The sequence below is a fragment of the Balaenoptera physalus genome (assembly GCF_965194825.1).
Source record: "Balaenoptera physalus genome assembly, chromosome: 3".
NCBI classification, from domain to species: Eukaryota; Metazoa; Chordata; class Mammalia; order Artiodactyla; family Balaenopteridae; genus Balaenoptera; species Balaenoptera physalus.
In genome coordinates this window covers 150,404,604-150,425,245 of record NC_138890.1, presented here as the reverse complement: position 1 = coordinate 150,425,245, position 20,642 = coordinate 150,404,604, and the positions used below count along the sequence as shown (strand labels likewise).

At 36.7% G+C, this 20,642-nt stretch overlaps 1 protein-coding gene across 3 annotated transcripts in view; it reads left to right on the top strand.

Annotated features, from left to right (window-relative positions):
- SUB1 (SUB1 regulator of transcription) overlaps positions 1–15,191 on the top strand; it is a 354,409-nt gene extending 339,218 nt beyond the window's left edge. For all 3 annotated transcript variants that reach the window (XM_082453887.1, XM_082453885.1, XM_082453886.1), the window contains exons 3-5: positions 1,325–1,447; positions 12,877–12,985; positions 14,859–15,191. In XM_082453887.1, the coding sequence (XP_082310013.1) occupies positions 1,325–1,447; positions 12,877–12,985; positions 14,859–14,938 (312 nt within the window). In that variant the 3' untranslated portion in view covers positions 14,939–15,191. The remainder of the gene's footprint in view (positions 1–1,324; positions 1,448–12,876; positions 12,986–14,858) is intronic.
- Positions 15,192–20,642: the final 5,451 nt, after the last annotated feature.

Here is a 20,642-nt window from a genome sequence, read left to right as displayed (position 1 = left end):
CATGGCTATATTCGAGAAGGGAATGTCTCTTAGTTTTTTAACTTGCACACAGTATAGCATTTGAATACATGGATTTAACAAGTTTTTTATTGAGCTTTTATGTGCCAGTTATGTGCCATTCCACAGGGACTGTATAGACCCTGACAAAAAGAATAATTGCTTTCTGCTTATTGAGCTGAGGTAATTTTTGCTATTTATCCCAAATAATACTGTTAATCCTGTAAGCACTTACATTAAATGAATCCAGTCTTTCAGTTTGTATACATAAATACATACATCATATCAGTATTTTACCTAGCGTCACATAATTTGGTAAAACATTAATAGTTTATACCTTCCACTAAGGAACATGACTGCCCTCTACTGTTTGGATTGGGAACTCTACTGGATTTCATGGACTGTTGGCTCATTTTTAAAATAAATAAATAAATAAAATTAATTAATTAATTAATTTGGTTGTACCGGGTCTTAGTTGTGGCAAGTGGGCTCCTTAGTTGTGGTTCCAGGGCTTCTTAGTTGCAGCATGCATGTGGGATCTGGTTCCCTGACCAGGGATCAAACCCAGGCCCCCTGCATTGGGAGTGTGGAGTCTTATCCTCTGCGCCACCAGGGAAGTCCCTGTTAGCTCATTTTGAGAATGAAGTTATATGAAAAACTTTTAGAGTAATGCTGCTCTTAAAACATTGTTTTGATTTTGAATGCTAGTGTAACACATTACTGTTTATCTTAAGTGATTTTTTTGTGATGAGGAAGTTTTGTGAAGAGTTGTTGACCTTTGGTGCCCAGTACAAAATACCTTTCTTAGCTTTGCCTACTCATAAACTTGCTAAGCCAATTTAAGTCCCTTTTGGAATTGGCAGAGGCATAAATAATCATAAGTTGGTTGTATTCTTCCTAATTAGTACATTTTCTTTGTAAAAATAAGTAACTGACTAGTTTACTAGACTTGTGGTTTCCAAAAGTTTAAGTTTATTCAAAAGCAGCAGCCCCCATACCCCCATCTTTTTTCTCTCCCAAAGAAATTTTAGGAGGGATCCCAGTCTGTAAAATAACTGTTTCTCTGGTGAATACCACTCTAATGCCTGAAATATCTTTTGGGTTTCTAAGAGCACAGTTTGAAAACACTGTATTAGATAGCAGTGCTAGGTTAGTTTCATAGTTCTGTTGTCAAGTGAAACTTGCTTGTGTATATATTTATGATTTTTTTTATTAATAAATGGAGTGTTTTGATCCTTTAAGTCTTGAAAAGTAATGGAATGTTTTGAACCTGAGACGTGTTTTGTTCTTATGCAGATTTTAACCATATTCTTGTTTTTCTTTCAAGTTAAAGAGGAAAAAGCAAGTTGCTCCAGAAAAACCTGTGAAGAAGCAAAAGACTGGTGAAACTTCCAGAGCCCTGTCATCTTCTAAGCAGAGCAGCAGCAGCAGAGATGATAACATGTTTCAGGTAAAGTGCGTTATTTCCTTAGTTCCAGAGGAATTATTACCTGGCTTGATCTAAAGAATGTTAAAAGTACCTTAATCTGATAATGCATAATAATCTTTTATGTATGTTATAATTCTCTTGACTAAGGATATTCCTTGAAATATAATAACAAGTTAGTAGAAATGAAAGCAATTTATATGTTGCTAGATGATTGTTGAAATCTAGAGTTCTGTAGTTTTGCTGTATTTAAAACAATGGGAATTTAAAAGTTAGAGAAATGCAAAAAAAGATTGAGAACTGCACGTTTAGAGAGCAGCTTGGAGGAGGTAGGTCTAGTATTGGGCTGTGAAGTATGGATAGGATGTTACTGGAGGGGAAACAGCAATATGACCTGCCTAGTTTTGGCTTGATAACAGAAAGGGTGAATGGGTTTACTAAAATGGGCCCTCAGTTTATATATTGTGGGGATTAAGGTTGAGTAGTGAGGTAAAGTGAGGGAAGTTCATTAGAGGGCTTTGATGAAATTACTCAGGACTGGCATAGCTTCTTTCCTTGGGTTTCTTATCTTGTTTTAGGGAGACTTGTTATTAGCATCATGGTACAAGGAGGATTTATGGGAGAGGCAGTGGGGATAAATTATGTGAGGTGATAAGGGCTTAGATGGTTTTTCCAGAAGATGAAATAGTGATGATTAAGATCGCTGGTGAGGAAGAATGGACTAGAGGAATGAAGCAATCAGTGAAGACTGGTTTTAAATTTGAGAGACAATAGAGATGAAGGTTTCATTGATAGATATGAGGAAAATAAATTAGTTTTAATGGCAGAGGTGGTCAAGTTTGGCTTTTTGGATCTGATTGTAAGTGTGATAAAGTGTCTCTGCGTTAGAACCTAGAAGGCTTAGTTGGGAACTGTTCATGTGGGATCATTAGTATGGTTGACTGAAACCTTCCACTGAAGTAAGTATGAACCAGAGGGAGAAGAGGAGGTGACTGAGGACATGTCTTGTGATATTCAGGATGGAAGGAAAAAAGGATATAGGTTAGAGAAGGTGAAGGAAAATAGGAAGAGTACAGTAATGGGAGCAAGAAAAAAATAAGTGCTTTGTGGGAGCATAAACAAGGTAAGCGTTTCAAGGAGACATTAGTATTAGTCGAAGTCAGAAGATTGGACAAAATGAGACTGCAAACATTTACTTGACTAGAAAGTAAGGCTTGTGTGTGTGTGCACTTATTCTTTTTTTTTTTTTTTTAAACTGACTGGTGAAAGACAGTACCAGGATTAATGTGAGAATGGGAAAATAGAAGTTGGATATTTTTACTCAGTTTTGTTATAACTCTAGATAAAGAAATAGACACATGCTAGCTATGCTTAATACTGTATTGAACATTGGAGATGTACTAAGTAGATTTTCAGGCGCACTGATCATACAAAAAATGGTAAGTATAAGGAGATGATATGTTAGCTTGAGTGTAGTAGCCTTTCACTCGGAATATGTACATTGAATCCTAAATCTTAAATACATACATTTTTAAATTAAAAATTATGTAAAAAAGAAAAGTGACAAAATGCAGATCGATTTTTACGGGTTTTAGTCTTCTGACTTTTGTATATTTTAGAAGAACTAGGAGCAGATTAGATTAATTTGATAGAGAATGTGCAGATGCCTTGAAGTGGGAAAGAGCTTAGATTGTGCAGGAATTATGAAGCCCTTGTGCCTGGAGCCTAGAAAGTTGGCTGAGAGTGTAGGTAGGAGGTCTAGTTGATAAGGAAGGTGAAGGCCAGATCTTTCAGGGCTTTCCTGTTGGGAGACCAGTTTTAGTTTTATTCTAAGTGCAGTGGGAAGCTATTTTAAGGGGCAGAATGAAATGTAAAATCTGCAAGAAAGTATCCCTTCCTTTCATAGACTTTCCTTCTATATAGAATGAAGGACTGCTTTGGAATATTTCAACTTAATGTTTGTACTAAAGGTAAAAACTTTCAAGTATTTGCTTGTCAATTATCTTGGGCTTTTCTCTGATCAATTCTGTTCACTGTATGCCTGCTTGTACTTGGATAATAGAGCATCTGTGGCCTATTAATGGATTTCATCTTGTCTCCCTTACTCCCGATTGTACAGATAAAGAAACTAGGGCCCACATTTAGAGATTTTATTCTATTAGAGCAGTTTTGGGAAACCAGTTCTTTTTTTTTTTTTTTTTTTTAAGTGGTAAACTTACTGACACAGGATATTTAATATTTTTATTTATTTATTTATTTTAATATTTATTTTTGGCTGTGTTGAGTCTTCGTTTCTGTGTGAGGGCTTTCCCTAGTTGCGGCAAGTGGGGGCCGCTCTTCATCGTGGTGCGCGGGCCTCTCACTGTCGCGGCCTCTCTTGTTGCGGAGCACAGGCTCCAGATGCACAGGCTCAGTAATTGTGGCTCACGGGCCTAGTTGCTCTGCGGCATGTGGGATCTTCCCAGCAGGGCTCGAACCCATTGTCCCCTGCATTAGCAGGCAGATTCTCAACCACTGCGCCACCAGGGAAGCCCCAGTTCTTTTTTAATAGGGAGGTTATCTCACCAAAAGAAGTGAGTTCAGTTCTTAAGCCCTCATTTGGAAGGTTCCCAAGCCTCAAAGGCTATTAGACTCCTCACCCTTTTGAAAGTGTCTTTAGGAGGATCATATAGGCCTGATTTTCAGAGTGACTTTTCACAGACCTAGTGAATAACATTGGTTATGTAATTTAAAAAGAGGACTTCATTTTTATTAGTAATAATGGTTTGATAATTTTATTAGGAAAGACAGGTGAAGGATGGGGTTTTTGGAAGGAAAATCAATTATGCTCATTGTGTTTTGTAAAGTTTTAAAAAATTCTATTTATTTAATTAAAAAAATAGAGATATATATTTCCTATATTTTTCATTTACAAGAAATGCCTTGAAGACAGCTCCCAGAGTGGAACTTTTTTAGACATTGCTAGTATCTTTAAGGACCTGGGCTATCAGGTATACTTTACCAAAGACAAATCTAAAATCTAAATTAAAGTTGTTTGAGTATTGCTTAGTAGCCATAAGACAGGGTTTTTTTTTTTTTTTTTTTAACCTAAACACCCATCTCTTGAGAATAGAACTGGAGGAAATGATCTTAAATTTTGGAAAAGCAATGTGCATCAAACATAAGCAGCTCTCTGAATGTAATATTTGAAGAGAATTGTGCCCAAGGAAAGTCACTATGCTAATCTTTTAAACTGTGGAATGATTTGGGCAGATTCCTGAGTAGAGAGGAGATACTACTAGATGCTTGCTTTTGTCTGGTTTCTTCAGCTCTGAATTTTGAGAATTTGGTTCCAAAGGGATGTAATTTACCTGAGATGACTTATGTGATGTGGATTGGAGAACTATCTTGTAATTACTTAGTACCTGTGTCTTAAAAGGTGAGAATGATTGAGGCAGGGGACTTTGATCCCTATTCTTCTTCAGAGGGATCCCTATTCATCTTCAAAGTTCAGCACAAAGGATCAGTAATACTGCTTTAGTTGATTTGATGATTTTAAGGATAAACCTGTTACTTTTTAAATTATGTTATTACAGAGTCAAGTGTTCTTAACCTGGGGGTTTATTTTGGGAGTCCATGAAATTAATATTTTATTTGGATTTTTTTGTATTGAAGGGATTATTTATAACCATCAGTACCCCAAAGGGGACAGGAAATCAAAAAAAATTTAAGAATCACTGTTCTGTATGACGTACATATTATTTTTTTCCTGTTAACCTCCAGATTATGTGTGTGTGAAAATACATACATTCTGTTGTGTGATTGTTTTCTCCTATGACATGTAAGTGCAGTGATCTTTATTCTTTCTACCTTTAATTATATCTATACTACTACCTCCTCATTTTTCTGTGGTTTTTTTGTTTTTTGTTTTTGGTAAGAATTTGTCAGCTTTATTTCTCCTCAAGGAAGAGGTGACTATTGGGCGAGTTCTTTTCTTTTTTTAAAAATAAACTTTATTGAGATACAGTCCATATACAATAAAATGCACACATTTAAAGCATAATTTGGTGAGCTGTAAAAAAAAGTACATGCTTTTTAAATTTTTATTTTATTTTTGTTTTAATTTTTATTGGAATATGGTTGATTTACAGTGTTGTGTTAGTTTCTGCTGTACAGCAAAGTGAATCAGTTGTACATGTACATATATCCACTCTTTTTATTGGGTTGGCCAAAAAGTTCGTTCGGGATTTTCCTAACATCTTACAGAAAAACCCGAACGAACTTTTTGGCCAGCCCAAGTCGATTCTGTTCCCCTATAGGTCATTACAGAGTACTGAGTAGAGTCCCCTGTGCTATACAGTAGGGTCTTATTAGTTATCTATTTTATATATAGTAGTGTGTATGTGTCAATCCCAATCTCCCAATTTATCCCTCCCCTCCCTCCCCCGACTTGGTAACCATAAGTTTGTTTTCTACAACTGTGACTCTATTTCTGTTTTGTAAATAGGTTCATTCGTACCATTTTTTTAGATTCCACATATAAGCAGTATCACGATATTTGTCTTTCTCTAAACGTACATGCTTTTGTAGTGAGGCCGTTTCCATCACCCTGGAAAGTTCCCTCTAGACCTCCCTTTATAGTCCATTCCCTTTCCCCAGGTAAGCACTGATGTAATTTCTGTCCCTAGAGATTTATTTCGCCTGTTCTAGAGCCTCATATAAATGGAATCATACAGTCTGTATTGTTTTGTGTCTGGCATCCTTTGCTCACCATAATGTTTTGGGATCATTCCTTGTTTCAAGTATCAGTGGTTCTTTTTTATTGCTGATTGGTATTCCATTGTATGATTGTACTACAGTTCGTTTATCCATTCATTTTGGGTGGACATTTGGGTTGTTTCTAGTTTGGGGATACTAGGAATAAAGCTGCTGTGAATATTCTTGTACAGGTCTTTTTGTGGACATTTTCGCCTTTTGGGTAAACACCAGATGTATTTGCTGGGTTATAGGCTTAGTGTATGTTTAACTTTAAGAAACTGTCAAACTGTTTTCCGAAGTAGCTGTACCATTTCACAGACCCACCAGCAGTGTATGAGATTCCAATTGCTGCACATCCTCACTGGGTATTACCAGTCTTAAAAATTTTATCCACTTTAATTAATGGATGTGTAGTTTTACTTTGTATTTCCCTAATGTCTTATATTTTTGTTTGAAGATTCTATTCAGATCTTTTGCCTATTAAAGAAAGGTCATTTGATTCATTGAATTTGAGGGGTTTTTAAAAAATATTTTAAATACAGGTCCTTTGTCAGATACAAGTATTGTGAATATTTTCTGAGTCTGTGGTTTACTTTTTTAATTTAAGTATCTTTAAAAAGCTTTGATTTTGAAAATGTCCATTTTCATTAATTTTTTGCTTTTTTGGTTAATGCTTTTTGTTTCCTGTTTAAGATATAGTTCTCTACCCCAATGCCACAAAAATTTTGCCAATTTTTTTTTGCTACACTTTTTATAGTTTTAACTTTCATGTTTAGGTCTCTAATCCATGTAGAATTAGTTTTTTCTGTGTATAGTGTGAGATAGGGGTTGAGACTGATTTTTCACCCCTGTACAGATAATCGAGTTGTTCCAGTACCATTTGTTCAAAAGACTATTCTTTTCCTGTTGAATCACCTTGGATCTTTAAAGAAAATCAGTAAATATACAAAATATTTATCTGTTTCTAAACTCTGTTGTAGTCCATTGATCTCTATGTTTGTCTTTAGTACCACACTGTCTTAATTACTATGCTTTTATGGTGAGTCTTGAAATCAGGTAGTGTAAGCCCTTTAACACTGTTCTTCACTTTCAGAATTATTTTTGCTATTCTATGTATTTTGTATTTTCATACACATTTTATAATCAGCTTGTCAATTTTTATCAAAAAGTCTACTGGGATTTTGATTGGGATTGGGTAAAGCTGAAGATCAATTTGGGGAGAGTTGGCAACTTGACAATATTGAGGTTCCTGTTCATGAATATGGTATCTCTGTCCATTTATTTAGATCTTTTTTGATTTCTCTGTTTTGTGATTTTTCTGGTACATCTTTTGCTAAATTTATTCCTAAGTATTTTGTGTTTTGATTCTATCGCAAATGTATTGTTTCTTTTTTTTTTTTTTGATTTATTTTATTTTATTTTTTTAACATCTTTATTGGAGTATAGTTGCTTTACAATGGTGTGTGAGTTTCTGCTGTATAACAAAGTCAGTCAGCTATACATATACATATATCCCCGTATCTCCTCCCTCTTGCGTCTCCCTCCCTCCCACCCTCCCAATCCCACCCCTCTAGGTAGTTACAGAGCACTGAGCTGCTTCCCACTAGCTATCTGTTTTACATTTGGTAGTATATATTAAGTCCATGCCACTCTCTCACTTCGTCCCAGCTTACCCTTCCCCCTCCCCGTGTCCTCAAGTCCATTCTCTACGTCTGCATCTTTATTCCTGTCCTGCCCCTACGTTCTTCAGAACCACTTTTTTAAAATGTGTTGTTTCTTAACTTCATTTTCCAGTTCATTGCTAAACAATATGTACAATATTACATGATATATGTTAAGTATACATATAACATATATTCTATATTTTATATATTTATATGTTACATATGTATTTTTTAGGACTTCTTAGATTTCTCTGTTGATGATTTTTGTTCTTACATCCTTTTCATTTTTTTTAAAAATATTTTTATTTTTAATTTTTTTTAATGCTATTCTTGTCTGCTTACATTCTTTTTATGTATGTATGTATGTATGTATGGCTGTGTTGGGTCTTCGTTTCTGTGCGAGGGCTTTCTCTAGTTGTGGCAAGCGGGGGCCACTCTTCATCGCGGTGCGCGGGCCTCTCACTATCGCGGCCTCCCGTTGCCGAGCACAGGCTCCAGACGCGCAGGCTCAGTAATTGTGGCTCATGGGCCGAGTTGCTCCGCGGCATGTGGGATCTTCCCAGACCAGGGCTCGAACCTGCGTCCCCTGCATTGGCAGGCAGATTCTCAACCACTGCGCCACCAGGGAAGCCCATCCTTTTCATTCTTTTTCTTGCTTTATTGCTAGTATTTCCAGTACAATATTGAAAAGAAGTGGTGAGAGCAGACATCCTTGCTTTATTCCTGATGTTAGGGGCAAAGTATCCTTCTGACTCTTCTTTTTCCTCTAATGCCTCTATTGCTTAAACTCTGGAATGAATGTGCATACTGTGGATTTGGTGCTTTGGGCTGGGAGAATGAAAAGTCATAGGATAAACGTGGTGCAGTTTTCTGTAGGGCCCATCTTTATTTGAAAATTCGCGTTAAAGCTTTTTATGCTAAAATGAACACTGGAGAAAAAAATTAAAAAAAAAATAAAGTGAACACTGAATATATTAAGGGGCAGTATACAAAAGAAAACGCACAGTAAGTTTTTTGGTTACAATAAGGGGTTCAGATGTTGGTAGAGCAGCGTCGGTCTGCGTCCTCAGGCTTCCCCTCCTTTCACCCCCACAGTTCTTTGGTGCTGGTGTTCCCTGAATCATTATTGCCAGATTTTAAGAGAGTCAGTTTATTGACCTATACCTTTTCCCTACTTGGTATAGTTTCTTATTTAGAATAGTCAAACAAAAGTTATTTGAGGAGTGATTGGGGACTTCAACATGTAAATTCACAAAGTTTTAAGTACGTGGAGGGTCAGTCACGTTTGGGAGAAAGAAAATGCCTCTTTTTAAGTTCATCTGTAGCAAACAAAAACATTTATACACACCTCATTGAAATTGTGGGTGAGGAAGCTTGTTAGAAGTTTCTAGGGATCGAGGGTAGAAGTGAAGCTAGCTAAGAATGTGTTGTGTTAACTGTATTGTACCATGCTTTTTACATAAAATAACTGAGTACTTGTTATTACTAATTTAAGACTGGTAAAATGCCGTTCATATACTTATAACTGTTTTTTAAAAAAAGGTTGCTTTCAGTCTTGATCTTTAACTTTTTTTCTAGTGAAATTTTAAAGTTGTAACCCTGTTTTTCTGCTTCTGGTTTTCTTTTTTTCTTTCTTTTTTGTCCTTAGTTCAGGGACCTATAAAGGCTTCAGAATTCTCTTCCTGGCTTTTCAAGTCCTTTTCAGTATAGCTCCATCTATTCAGCCTTTTGAATCTCATCAGTATTGTATCTTTCACTTTTTTCTCCCTTTTGCTTAATTAATGGCCTGTCATTTTTCAAGGTCAAATTCCACCACTGGAAGTCTCTTCCACTACTCAAGCCCACACTGAATGCTTACTTGACTTACCTGATCAATATTACTCTAGTAGGTTTTCAGTGTATTTTAATTTTATCTATTCATCTGTCACATGAGCTTACCTTAAAAACCAAAATGAAACAATGTTCAGTTCAGTGCTGTAGGTGCCTAAGATACTTAAAAATATGTTAGGAATTAAATCAGTGTTATAAATCACTATTGGGAGTTTCACTGTGATAATTATTTTGGTCTTATTTATTTAGTTCATCCATTAAAACAGTTTGCTGGGAACCTGGTATGACAGGCACTAGGGGACACAAAGAGGACTGTAAAAAATAAGCCGTTAGGGCTTCCCTGGTGGCGCAGTGGTTGAGAATCTGCCTGCCAACGCAGGAGACACGGGTTCGAGCCCTGGTCTGGGAAGATCCCACATGCCGCGGAGCAACTGGGCCCGTGAGCCATAATTACTGAGCCTGCGTGTCTGGAGCCTGTGCTTCGCGACAAGAGAGGCCGTGATAGTGAGAGGCCCGTGCACTGCGATGAAGAGTGGCCCCCGCTTGCCACAACTAGAGAAGGCACTCGCACAGAAACAAAGACCCAACACAGCCATAAATAAATAAATTAAAAAAAAAAATGCAAACCTTTAAAAAAAAAAATAAGCCGTTAAAAATGACAGTAAGATCACTGGTGACTTTAGCATAGGCATTGGGAGTTTAATCAATGGAAACAGCAATTCTTGCCTTTCAAAGATTAGCAATAAAGGGAGGAAGGAAACATGAGGAAAGTTATACAATGCAGATTAGGGAAAATGCCTTACAGAAAGAGGAGAATGAGCATGTTTGGAAATGGTAGATAAGAAACCAGCGGAAAGGGAAAGAATGTACAGTTGACCCTCAAATAATGCAGGTTTGAACTGCCTGGGTCCACTTGTACACAGATATTTTTCAATACTAAATACTGCATGGTTTGTGGTTGGTTTAATCCTCGGATGTGGAGGGCCGAGGTATAAATTATACTTGAATTAACCTCTGAGTTGTTCAAGGGTCAGCTGTATATGCAAGAAATGGGATACAAAAGGTAAAGAACTTAAGAATTGATGAAGATGTGGGTAAGTACTGAGAAGAGAGATTTGAAGGCACTTAACCACACCTGATGGACTGTATTTTCTCCATAAAGCATGAGGCATACCCTGCAAATAGGGGCCACACCAGTGGGACGAGAAATTTGAGAACGAAAATGAACAAGACCCGAGACAAGAAAAAGCAGCCTGAGAGGACATAGGCAAAATGGAAGCCATAAATGTGTACTTGTATCAGCACAAGTGTGCTTCTACTATAGCAATACTTGATATCCCAATAAAAGGGATTATTTAATCATTAAGGGACCCAGGTTTGTAGGGAAAGCAACTTTTACATGATGATGTGTTTCAAGCACAAGATCATAGCTAGTATTTAAGTCAGGAAGATTGAAGAGTACGTTTAAAATGAGTCGGATAGGTAGAGGTAGTAGAGGTTTTGATCAGATATCCTGGAAAGTGCTTATAGACACTTAGTTGAGTAAGCCTTTTCCTTCCCTGTGCAATCTGTAGTTTGTGTTAAGCAGCAGTAGAAGGTTTTTGAAAAATAGTTTTCTGTGGACAGTTTTAAGTTCTCAGCTTGAGACTAAGTGGAGTGTAATTATTTTTTAGGACTTCTTAGATTTCTCTGTTGATGATTTTTGTTTTTACATCATCCTTTTCATTCTTTTTCTTTATTGCTAGTATTTCCAGTACAATACTGAAAAGAAGTTATTTGAAATGAACGTCTAAAAGGAAAAGCTATCTCATGTTACTATTGACTGGAACTTTGGATTCTTATATTCAGAATGGTTGCTAAACCAATGTAGCTAGCTGAGTCTATGGATTCCTGTGGTCGTGGTTTGTGCAGGATTTTGCTTTGTAATGATCTTTATGGTAAAAAAAAAAACACTTAACATAAAACTTGCCATCTTAACCATACGGTAATGTTAAGTATGTTCACTTTATTGTGAAACAGAGCTCCAGAATATTTTCATCTTGTAAAACTGTTACATAACAATTCCCCTTTTCTCCCGATCTCCCCCCAGCCCCTGGTAATCACCATTCTACTTTCTATCTTAATCTGACTATTCTAGGTACCTCGTATTTTTTTTTTAAAGCATATGAAATTTAAAAAAATTTATCTATTTTTTGGCTGCGTTGGGTCTTTGTTGCTGAGCGGGGGCTTTCTCTAGTTGCGGCGAGTGGGGGCTACTCTTTGTTGCGGTGTGCGGGCTTCTCACTGCGTTGGCTTCTCGTTGCAGAGCACGGGCTCTAGGCACGCGGGCTTCAGTAGTTGCAGCATGTGGGCCCTAGAACGCATAGGCTTCAGTAGTTGCAGTGTGTGGGCTCAGTAGTTGTGGCGCAAGGGCTTAGTTTCTCTGTGGCATGTGGGATCTTCCCGGACCAGGGTTCGAACCCATGTCCCTGCATTGGCAGGTGGATTCTTGACCACTGTGCCACCAGGAAAGTCCCTAGGTACCTCATATTAAGTACTGGAATCATCCAGTATGTATCTTTTTGTGATGAGCTTATTTCACTTAGCATAATGTCCTCAAGGTTCATCCTTGTTGTAAATAGCATGTGACAGAATTTCCTTCTTTTTTAAAGCTGAATAATACTCTGTTATTTATGTCCCAATTTAATGTAAAAGTGATTGGAAACGTGAGATATGCTTTGTTTCATCTTTTTAGAAAGATTTCTTTTTAACAGTGATAGTTCCTTTGGTGTAGTTTTGATATTGAGAATAGTAATTATTTTTGTGATTAAAAGTAGAGTGGGGCTTCCCTGGTGGCGCAGTGGTTGAGAATCTGCCTGCCAATGCAGGGGACACGGGTTTGAGCCCTGGTCTGGAAAGATCCCACATGCCACGGAGCAACTGGGCCCGTGAGCCACAATTACTGAGCCTGCGCGTCTGGAGCCTGTGCCCCACAACAAGAGAGGCCGTGATGGTGAGAGGCCCGCACACCGCGATGAAGAGTGGTCCCCACTTGCCGCAACTAGAGAAAGCCCTCGCACAGAAACGAAGACTCAACACAGTCATAAATAAATAAATAAATAAATAAAAGAACGTGAATTTCTTTTTAAAAAAAAAAAAAAGTAGAGTGAGTGTGCAGCAAGTGTGAATATAAATATGGATGCCATTGTTGAACACCTTTTTATGTTTTTGTTTCTTTTGCAGATTGGGAAAATGAGGTATGTCAGTGTTCGGGACTTTAAAGGGAAAGTCTTAATTGATATTAGAGAATACTGGATGGATCCGGAAGGTGAAATGAAACCAGGAAGGAAAGGTAAGATTTAATTTCCTGAATTTGGTCCTAATGTTGGGACTAAATTTAAAATTATCTAAGCTTGAAATTGTTTGGACTTTATTTGAAATTGAAATAATGTTGATGGTGCATAGGGCATGGGAGATCCTCCTTGAGCTGATTCTCTTTATCTTCTGTAGCCTTTTTGTTTTTTTTTTGTTTTTTTTTGGCTACACTGTGCGGCATGCGAAATGTTAGTTCCCTGACCAGGAATGGAACCTGTGCCCCCTACAGTGGAAGCGTGGAGGCTTAACCACTGGACCACCAGGGAAGTCCCTGTAGCCTTTTTGGACGTGACACTTAACTTATTTTAATGAAATGTCTTAAATAAAGCTTGTTGAAATATCTCCCTCCCTCCCCCCAGTAATACCCCTAATATCACTTCAGTTGGCTGCTAATTTACTTGAATGTACCTTTAAAAAGATTACATCAATTCTGAAGTAGAATGGGGGCACTGGGAAAGGTGTAAAATCAGGAATGGAAAATCCTGGTTTACAGTGTTTCCTTTTGGTTCATCTCCAAACAGATATTCTTTAGGGTGGTATCCTTTAAGTGGGTCTTTGTCGTCCTTCCATTTTTGCTTCATCCAGTCCCAAGCATGTCATCATCACAGAAGCGTGCTTTGTTCATTCACCAAATAGCTACAGAACATTTGTGTACCAACAGAAATTCATATATTTGGCTGGTTAGCTGCTTTAGGTTGATCCTTAGCTAATGAAAAAAATGCCTTCTTATTTTCTTCTACTCTGCCTGCATGTCATTTTGAAAAGTACCACTTGTTTGCTTCATGTAATTTTTGACTGTTTTAAACTTAACCTTTATATGTTTTCCTACCCTTTTCTTCTTCAGGCTAATTTTGGATTGATCATTCAAGTTGTCCCAGTGTAGCCAATGCCAGATTTCTTTTCTTGTTCCTGCAAACATTTACTAAAATGATTTGATTAGCCCTTCCTAAGTGTTGCCCTAATATATTCTCCTCTTTCCTCTCAATTTTCATGGCCTCCCAGCAGTTTTCTGAGAAATTCATTAATCTTCCAATTCTAGTTTATTTCTGTGCTTATAAGGGTCAAGCATTAGAACATTGTAAGTTTAAAGCACAAAGTACTTTCTGTTCATACTTTTATGTCTTAAATAGGAACATGTCATTAGCTAATGTTTTAAATGTTTACGTGTCTGGTGATAGGCTGAGATCTTATTCACATTAGCTAATTTAATTATTCACAACAACCCTTTGAGTTATAAGCAGCATTTTACTGATGAGGAAACTGAGGTTTAGAGGTAATTAATTTTTTAAAGGCCATAGAGTTAGTGGCAGTGAGGCTGGGATTTGAACCCTGGCAGCATGACTCCAGAGTGCGTTCCTAACCAGTATGCACAGTCTAAGAAGTCCTGTTTGGATCGTGTCTCGGGGATTTTTCCAAAGTGAAGTGAGTGCTTCGGGAAGAACTCAGCACAAAGTCATTCATGCTGAGTTCCTGTGGAAATTTTGAGCAAATGTTGGAAACAGCTGGTTGTAGAAACAGGGTGTCCACATACCGAATCTGGGTCTGGCCACATAGCCTGGAAGTTTGCAAGCACTTGTGAGATAAATCTTCAGATCATCATTTGCGCTCACTGGGTATAATAGGCATTATGCAGGATGCAGTGTTGAAAGTAAAACTGGGTATAAGATTGACCTGCTAAGGTAATTGTGATGAATGTGTAATTAACAAATGTAAGGGATTTGATTCTTAATGTACTATTGTGCCATTCAAAATGGCAATTTAGATAAAACAATATTTTAGTTGGAAGTATGAAAATCCTCAAGAGAGCTTAAGTAGATACTCAATTTTTGATTTTTAAACTTTTTTTTTAGGTATTTCTTTAAATCCTGAGCAGTGGAGCCAGCTGAAGGAACAGATTTCTGACATTGATGATGCAGTAAGAAAACTGTAAAATCAGAGCCATGTAAAACCTGTACTGTTCTAGTTGTTTTAATCTGTCTTTTTACATTGGCTTTTGTTTTCTAAACATCGTTTTCCACGCTATTGTATATTTGGATTGCAGAACAATTTGTAAGATGAATACTTTTTTTTAAATGCGCATTATTAAAAATGTTCTGAGTGAAGCTAATTGTCAGTTTTATTAAGGAGGATTGCTTTTGTGTCCACCACCTAGTGTAAAATAAAATCAAATAATACAATCTTAACTATTGTGGCCTTCTTTGATCAGAAAAGTTGGTACTTTTTAAGGCCAAAAGTAACAGTTTATCGACCTTTTAGTTTCAACTCAGCTTTTACGTTCAAAAGGATTAGCATTGCATTGAATTTAGAAAATTTTGGTTTGTGAAATTCATGGTTGATCTGCTTCCTTCTAGTCAAATATCCGGACTTGTTTGATTTTTTTCTTTTCCCCCCACCCCAATGATATTTCACTTTCCCCTTTTCTTCTTCACTTCATTTTCCTTTCAATAACTTGTTATGTTCAGTTTTCATTTTGCTTTTTGCTCTTTTTCTTGAGTATATTATGCTAATTTGGAAATTCTGAAACTGTCAAAATGTTACTTATCTCAATAAGGTACTTGTAAGTAAAATATTATATGAGAACTACAATCACTAATTCTACTGTATTAAATATTAGGAGATATAGTTTGATAAACAACATGGCTTGTATGAAAACTCCGAGCAAGTAAATGTATGTATGTCATTACCTGTAGTGTTCTGTGTAGTTGTTATCTTATTGCTTAGTCTGCAGAAAATAATGACTTAGATGTCTGATTTGCTTTCACTTATTAAACATATTCACCATGGGATGATGTCTATAAAATCAGATATTGTTAAATTAGACTAGGATTTAATAAAAATTGTGAAAGCTTACTGGCCTAACATTTTATTTTATGACATTGAGTATGGATTATATATAGCCAGAGATATAACTGAGCTTAACTGTCATAGTAGATAATGTGGTCAGTTTTTAGGGGAAAGAGCACAAAGAGCACATACTTGTGTTTTTTGGCCTTTGCTTCAGTAGACTTGGTTTTTTTGCAGTTCATTTATGGGACAATGGCATTCTAGACTTAATGTTACTAAGTTTTAGCAGGCACTCTCAAGTGATTTTCATTGAACCATAATGATGAAGCAGACATAGGTTGAGACACAGATTTCAGGGGCTTTGCAGCAATAAATAGGGCATGGTGTGCCTTAGGAGAAGAATGTAAAGAAACTATAACTGAAATTTAAAAAGGTGGCAGTGAAGAGGAAGGAATTCTCTTCACACTAAATGATAACACATGATATTTTGATCACATTGATAGGACACAGTTCTAGATAGAATAGTAAAAAGAAAGGTTTAAAGACATGTAAAAAATTATTGCTGACATTTGGTAGCTAATCTCAAATGGTTACTGCCATATCAGAGAGTTGCACTATTATACCAAGTTTGATTACCATGTCTAAAACATTTTATAGTAGAGTTGTCAAGGACTTCATTTCAAAACCATCTGCCAGGCCACGTAGAGTTATCAGTTTTTTTCTGGCAGCTGTTCTAAGTGTTTCTTTTACATTTTTAAGATTTTTAAAAAGTGTTTTTTAGCAGTAACTCTAATATGTGCATAATTGGGGAAGTAAATCCTCTTTTCTGGTATTTTAGCTTTCATCACATAATAGATACCAAAGTGTTCAGAGTACGTATTTTAGACAAATCATACTTGTTTGAAAACTTTCCCCTTATTTGGGAACATATTAACTGAATTGGGTAGATTTGTAAAGTATTCCTTATTGTATATACAGAAAGGGTAGTTAGAAAACAGAACTCTGATCTTGGTGTAGATGAAGAGGGAATAATGGGTAAATTTCCTAGGTTTATGTGAAATTACAAGGTGTATGCATTTTGAAACAATCTGTTAATACAGAGATGTGCCGAAATCTGTTACCTAGGCATTTTCTAGCTGTTTAGTATTATGTCATTAAAACTTTCAAATAAGGAGTGTTTCTCTGACAGATTTTGGTAATGTTCTTGGTAAATTCATTTCAGTACATTACTGGATATGTAACATACAGAAATTATTAATCTCGTGTGTGTGTAGAAAAGGATGAGAACTGGGTTGAAAGAAGAGACTTTTTAAAGTAACTTGTGCTGGAAAGAAAAGATAGGGTATATTGTTTTCTATTTAAACTTTACCTTCTTGGTAAGATTTCTTCCAGGAAGAAAGTGTGACATTTTCAGGCACTGGTTTCTTACCTGATAATGCCAAAATGAATTAATTCACGCCAGCCCATGAATCTGTGCGGTAGCAGGGCCTTTCTAGTGGATTTTTGTCATTGTCTTTTTAAAGTACAAGCAGCATTTGACCAATTTCTAATGCTTTTGGCGTTTGAAGAACAACCACTAAAGAAAAAATCTTATAATTTTATTCTTTTTTATTTTGCTTCATAAATTCTTAAGAACTTCTTTTGAAAGAAGAATACTCCTACCTCATTAGCTAGTCAAGATGCTGTGATGGTCAAGCCTATTCTTCATAATGTGTTTAGGAAAAAAGACAGGAAAAGTAAGTATGTCCTGGCTTGGCTATTGAGGGGAAAAGAGAAAGAATTGAGTATTAATTATTTAAATGTTCCTGATGGGGGTTTGTTAGAAGAGAACTATAAAAGTTTGAAATTTAAAAAAAAGTGCTAATATTTAGGTATCGCTCCTTAAATTCTTTGCAACTCACTTTTTATGGAAAATCCAGTGAAACACTCAAAAGTTTTTGCTTTTTTTCTTTAAAGCGGTGTTTTTCCAGATAAACTCTAGGGGTAAACATTCACATAGTAACAAATATGTAATTCTGTAATTGTGGAATACCTGTCTGCTTGTTTGGTACATCTTCCATGGAGATGTCAATGAATATACTGCATCTGTGAATATTTTAAATGTTGAAATAAAAACAAGAAATGTGCCCTGTGTGTCATCCCAGTTTCACAAACCCAAAGGTGAATTGCTAAGTTATCTGTTGAATGGGTTTTATTAACAAATAGGATACCTTTCTGTGTGAATGCTTTGGAATGTGAATTAGCCTTTGAGTGTTAAATCTTCTGAGGACCTCTGGGACTGGGTGCTGTGGCCTCATTTTTTTCATCTACTTGATCCAAATGAAAAAATGCAAATATTAAGCTGTACGTGGCCTCTTTTACTTTACCTGTATGAGTGCTTTGTGGTCTGATTATTCCTTGTTATAATTAATGTATAAAGTCTCTATTTTTCTCTTCTTGATTAGTAGTTTTGTTTATTAGTTAATATTGAGATCTCTCATTGTTTAAATTTCTATTTAGGGAAATTTAGGCAGGGATAGAGAGATCCATGGAAGGTTACTTATAACTCTTGTTCCACTTTGAATTTTAGTGAAACATATTGACTTAAAAATCTAGTTAAGAAGAAAATAGTACTTGAAATTTATACAGTTAATCACTGACTTTCCAATTTTGTTGTATGGTTCAGAGGAGTTACGGGATAGAAAAGGAGTTTGAAAAGTGTGAAACATTAAAAAAATTATGTGAAATTATTTACTATATAACATTTTATTCAAGACTTATGGCCATCTGTGTCAAAGATCTTGCTACACAGGCATTCCCCTCTTCCCCTACTCACTTCGTGTAAATTCATCACAGAGTTCAGACCTTCCCAGACCTCCTTTTGCAGCCATTTAGTCCTGGACTAACAATGACCTACTGTTTCTACCTCAAGTGAAGCATCTTATTTCACTCTTTGGCTCTTGATAGAGTTTAACTAGTTTATCTTTCTGCTAGATAACTTTATTTTAGCATGGAAATGATTTAGGCCACTTCCTTTTTCTAAACTCTGCTAGAAAAAAAAAGCACTTATCCTGAATCTCAACAGTTGGATACTAAAACCTACCTTGGTAACAGAATGCTGTATGCAAGGGGCTTCTCCTACCAGCCAAGCCAGAAGTTAACTAAAATTGTGTGTGTTGTAGCTCATGTGTTTTGGAAAGTGGTGTGAAGTTCCAGTTTGGCCCTCTTCTAATTAAGCCCAGTGTACTGATTGCTCTTACTCTGGCTTTGTTTCTCAAATGAGTTATTGCAAGAATGATACAGAGAGTTCCCATATATCCCTTCACCCAGAGATTCCATTCAGATTTTGCCAATTGTTCTAATAATGTCTTTATAACAAAAGCTTCCAACCAATTTCATTGTTAGTCTTCACTCTGACACAGTTCTTCACTTTTTCCTTTGCTTTTACAACACTGACGTTTCTGGTGTTTTGGAGGTTCGAAGGTCACGAGTGATGTTGACAAGGGTGGACAAGGCCTAGAAGCTGGTTGACTGAGGAGTTGGAGACTTAGCTTGGTTGTGAATGAAAAGTGGGATGGCAGCTGTGGAAGCATGTGGGATCAAGGGCGGTTGTCTGATTGAAAGAAACACAGTGTGTGCAACATCTGTGACATGCAGAGTTGGCTGCGTTCAGTACATGTTTAAATTGACCTTTGATGTCAGCTACAATTTCAATCACTTCCCACTTTTGTTTTCTGGTGACTTTTTCATAAGTGCCACCTGAACTGTGAGTACTTCTAATAATTTTTTTTTTAACATTTAATTGGAGTATAATTGCTTTACAATGTTGTGTTAGTTTCTTCTGTATAACAAAGTGAATCAGTTATATGTATGCATATATCCCCATATCCCCTCCCTCTTGCATCTCCCTCCCATCCTCCCTATCCCACCCCTCTAGGTGGTCATAAAGCACGGAGCTGATCTCCCTGTGTTATGCAGCTGCTTCCCACTAGCTATATATGTCGGTGCTACTCTCTCACTTCGTCCCAGCTTACCCTTCCCCCTCCCCGTGCCCTCAAGTCCATTCTCTACGTCTGCATCTTTTTTCCTGTCCTGCCCCTAGGTTCATGAGAACCTTTTTTAGATGCCATATATGTATTAGCATACGGTATTTGTTTTTCTTTCTGACTTATTTCACTCTGTATGACAGACTCTGGGTCCATCCACCTCACTACAAATAACTCAATTTCGTTTCTTTTTATGGCTGAGTAATATTCCATTGTATATATGTGCCACATCTTCTTTATCCATTCATCTGTCGATGGACACTTAGGTTGCTTCCATGTCCTGGGTATTGTAAATATTGCTGCAAAGAACATTGTGGTACATGACTCTTCTTGAATTATGGATTTCTCAGGGCATATGCCCAGTAGTGGGATTGCTGGGTCATGTGGTAGTTCCATTTTTAGTTTTTAAGGAACCTCCATACTGTTCTGCATAGTGGCTGTATCAATTTACATTCCCACCAACAGTGCAAGAGGGTTCCCTTTTCTCCACACCCTCTCCAGCATTTATTGTTTGTAGATTCTTTGATGATGGCCATTCTGACTGGTGTGAGGTGATACCTCATTGTAGTTTTGATTTGTATTTCTCTAATGATTAGTGATGTTGAGCATCCTTTCATGTGTTCGTTGGCAATCTATATCTTCTTTGGAGATATGTCTGTTTAGGTCTTCCGCCCATTTTTGGATTGGGTTGTTTGTTTTTTTTGATATTGAGCTGCATGAGCTGCTTGTATATTTTAGAGGTTAATCCTTTGTCAGTTGCTTCGTTTGCAAATACTTTCTCCCCTTCTGAACGTTGTCTTTTCATCTTGTTCATGGTTTCCTTTG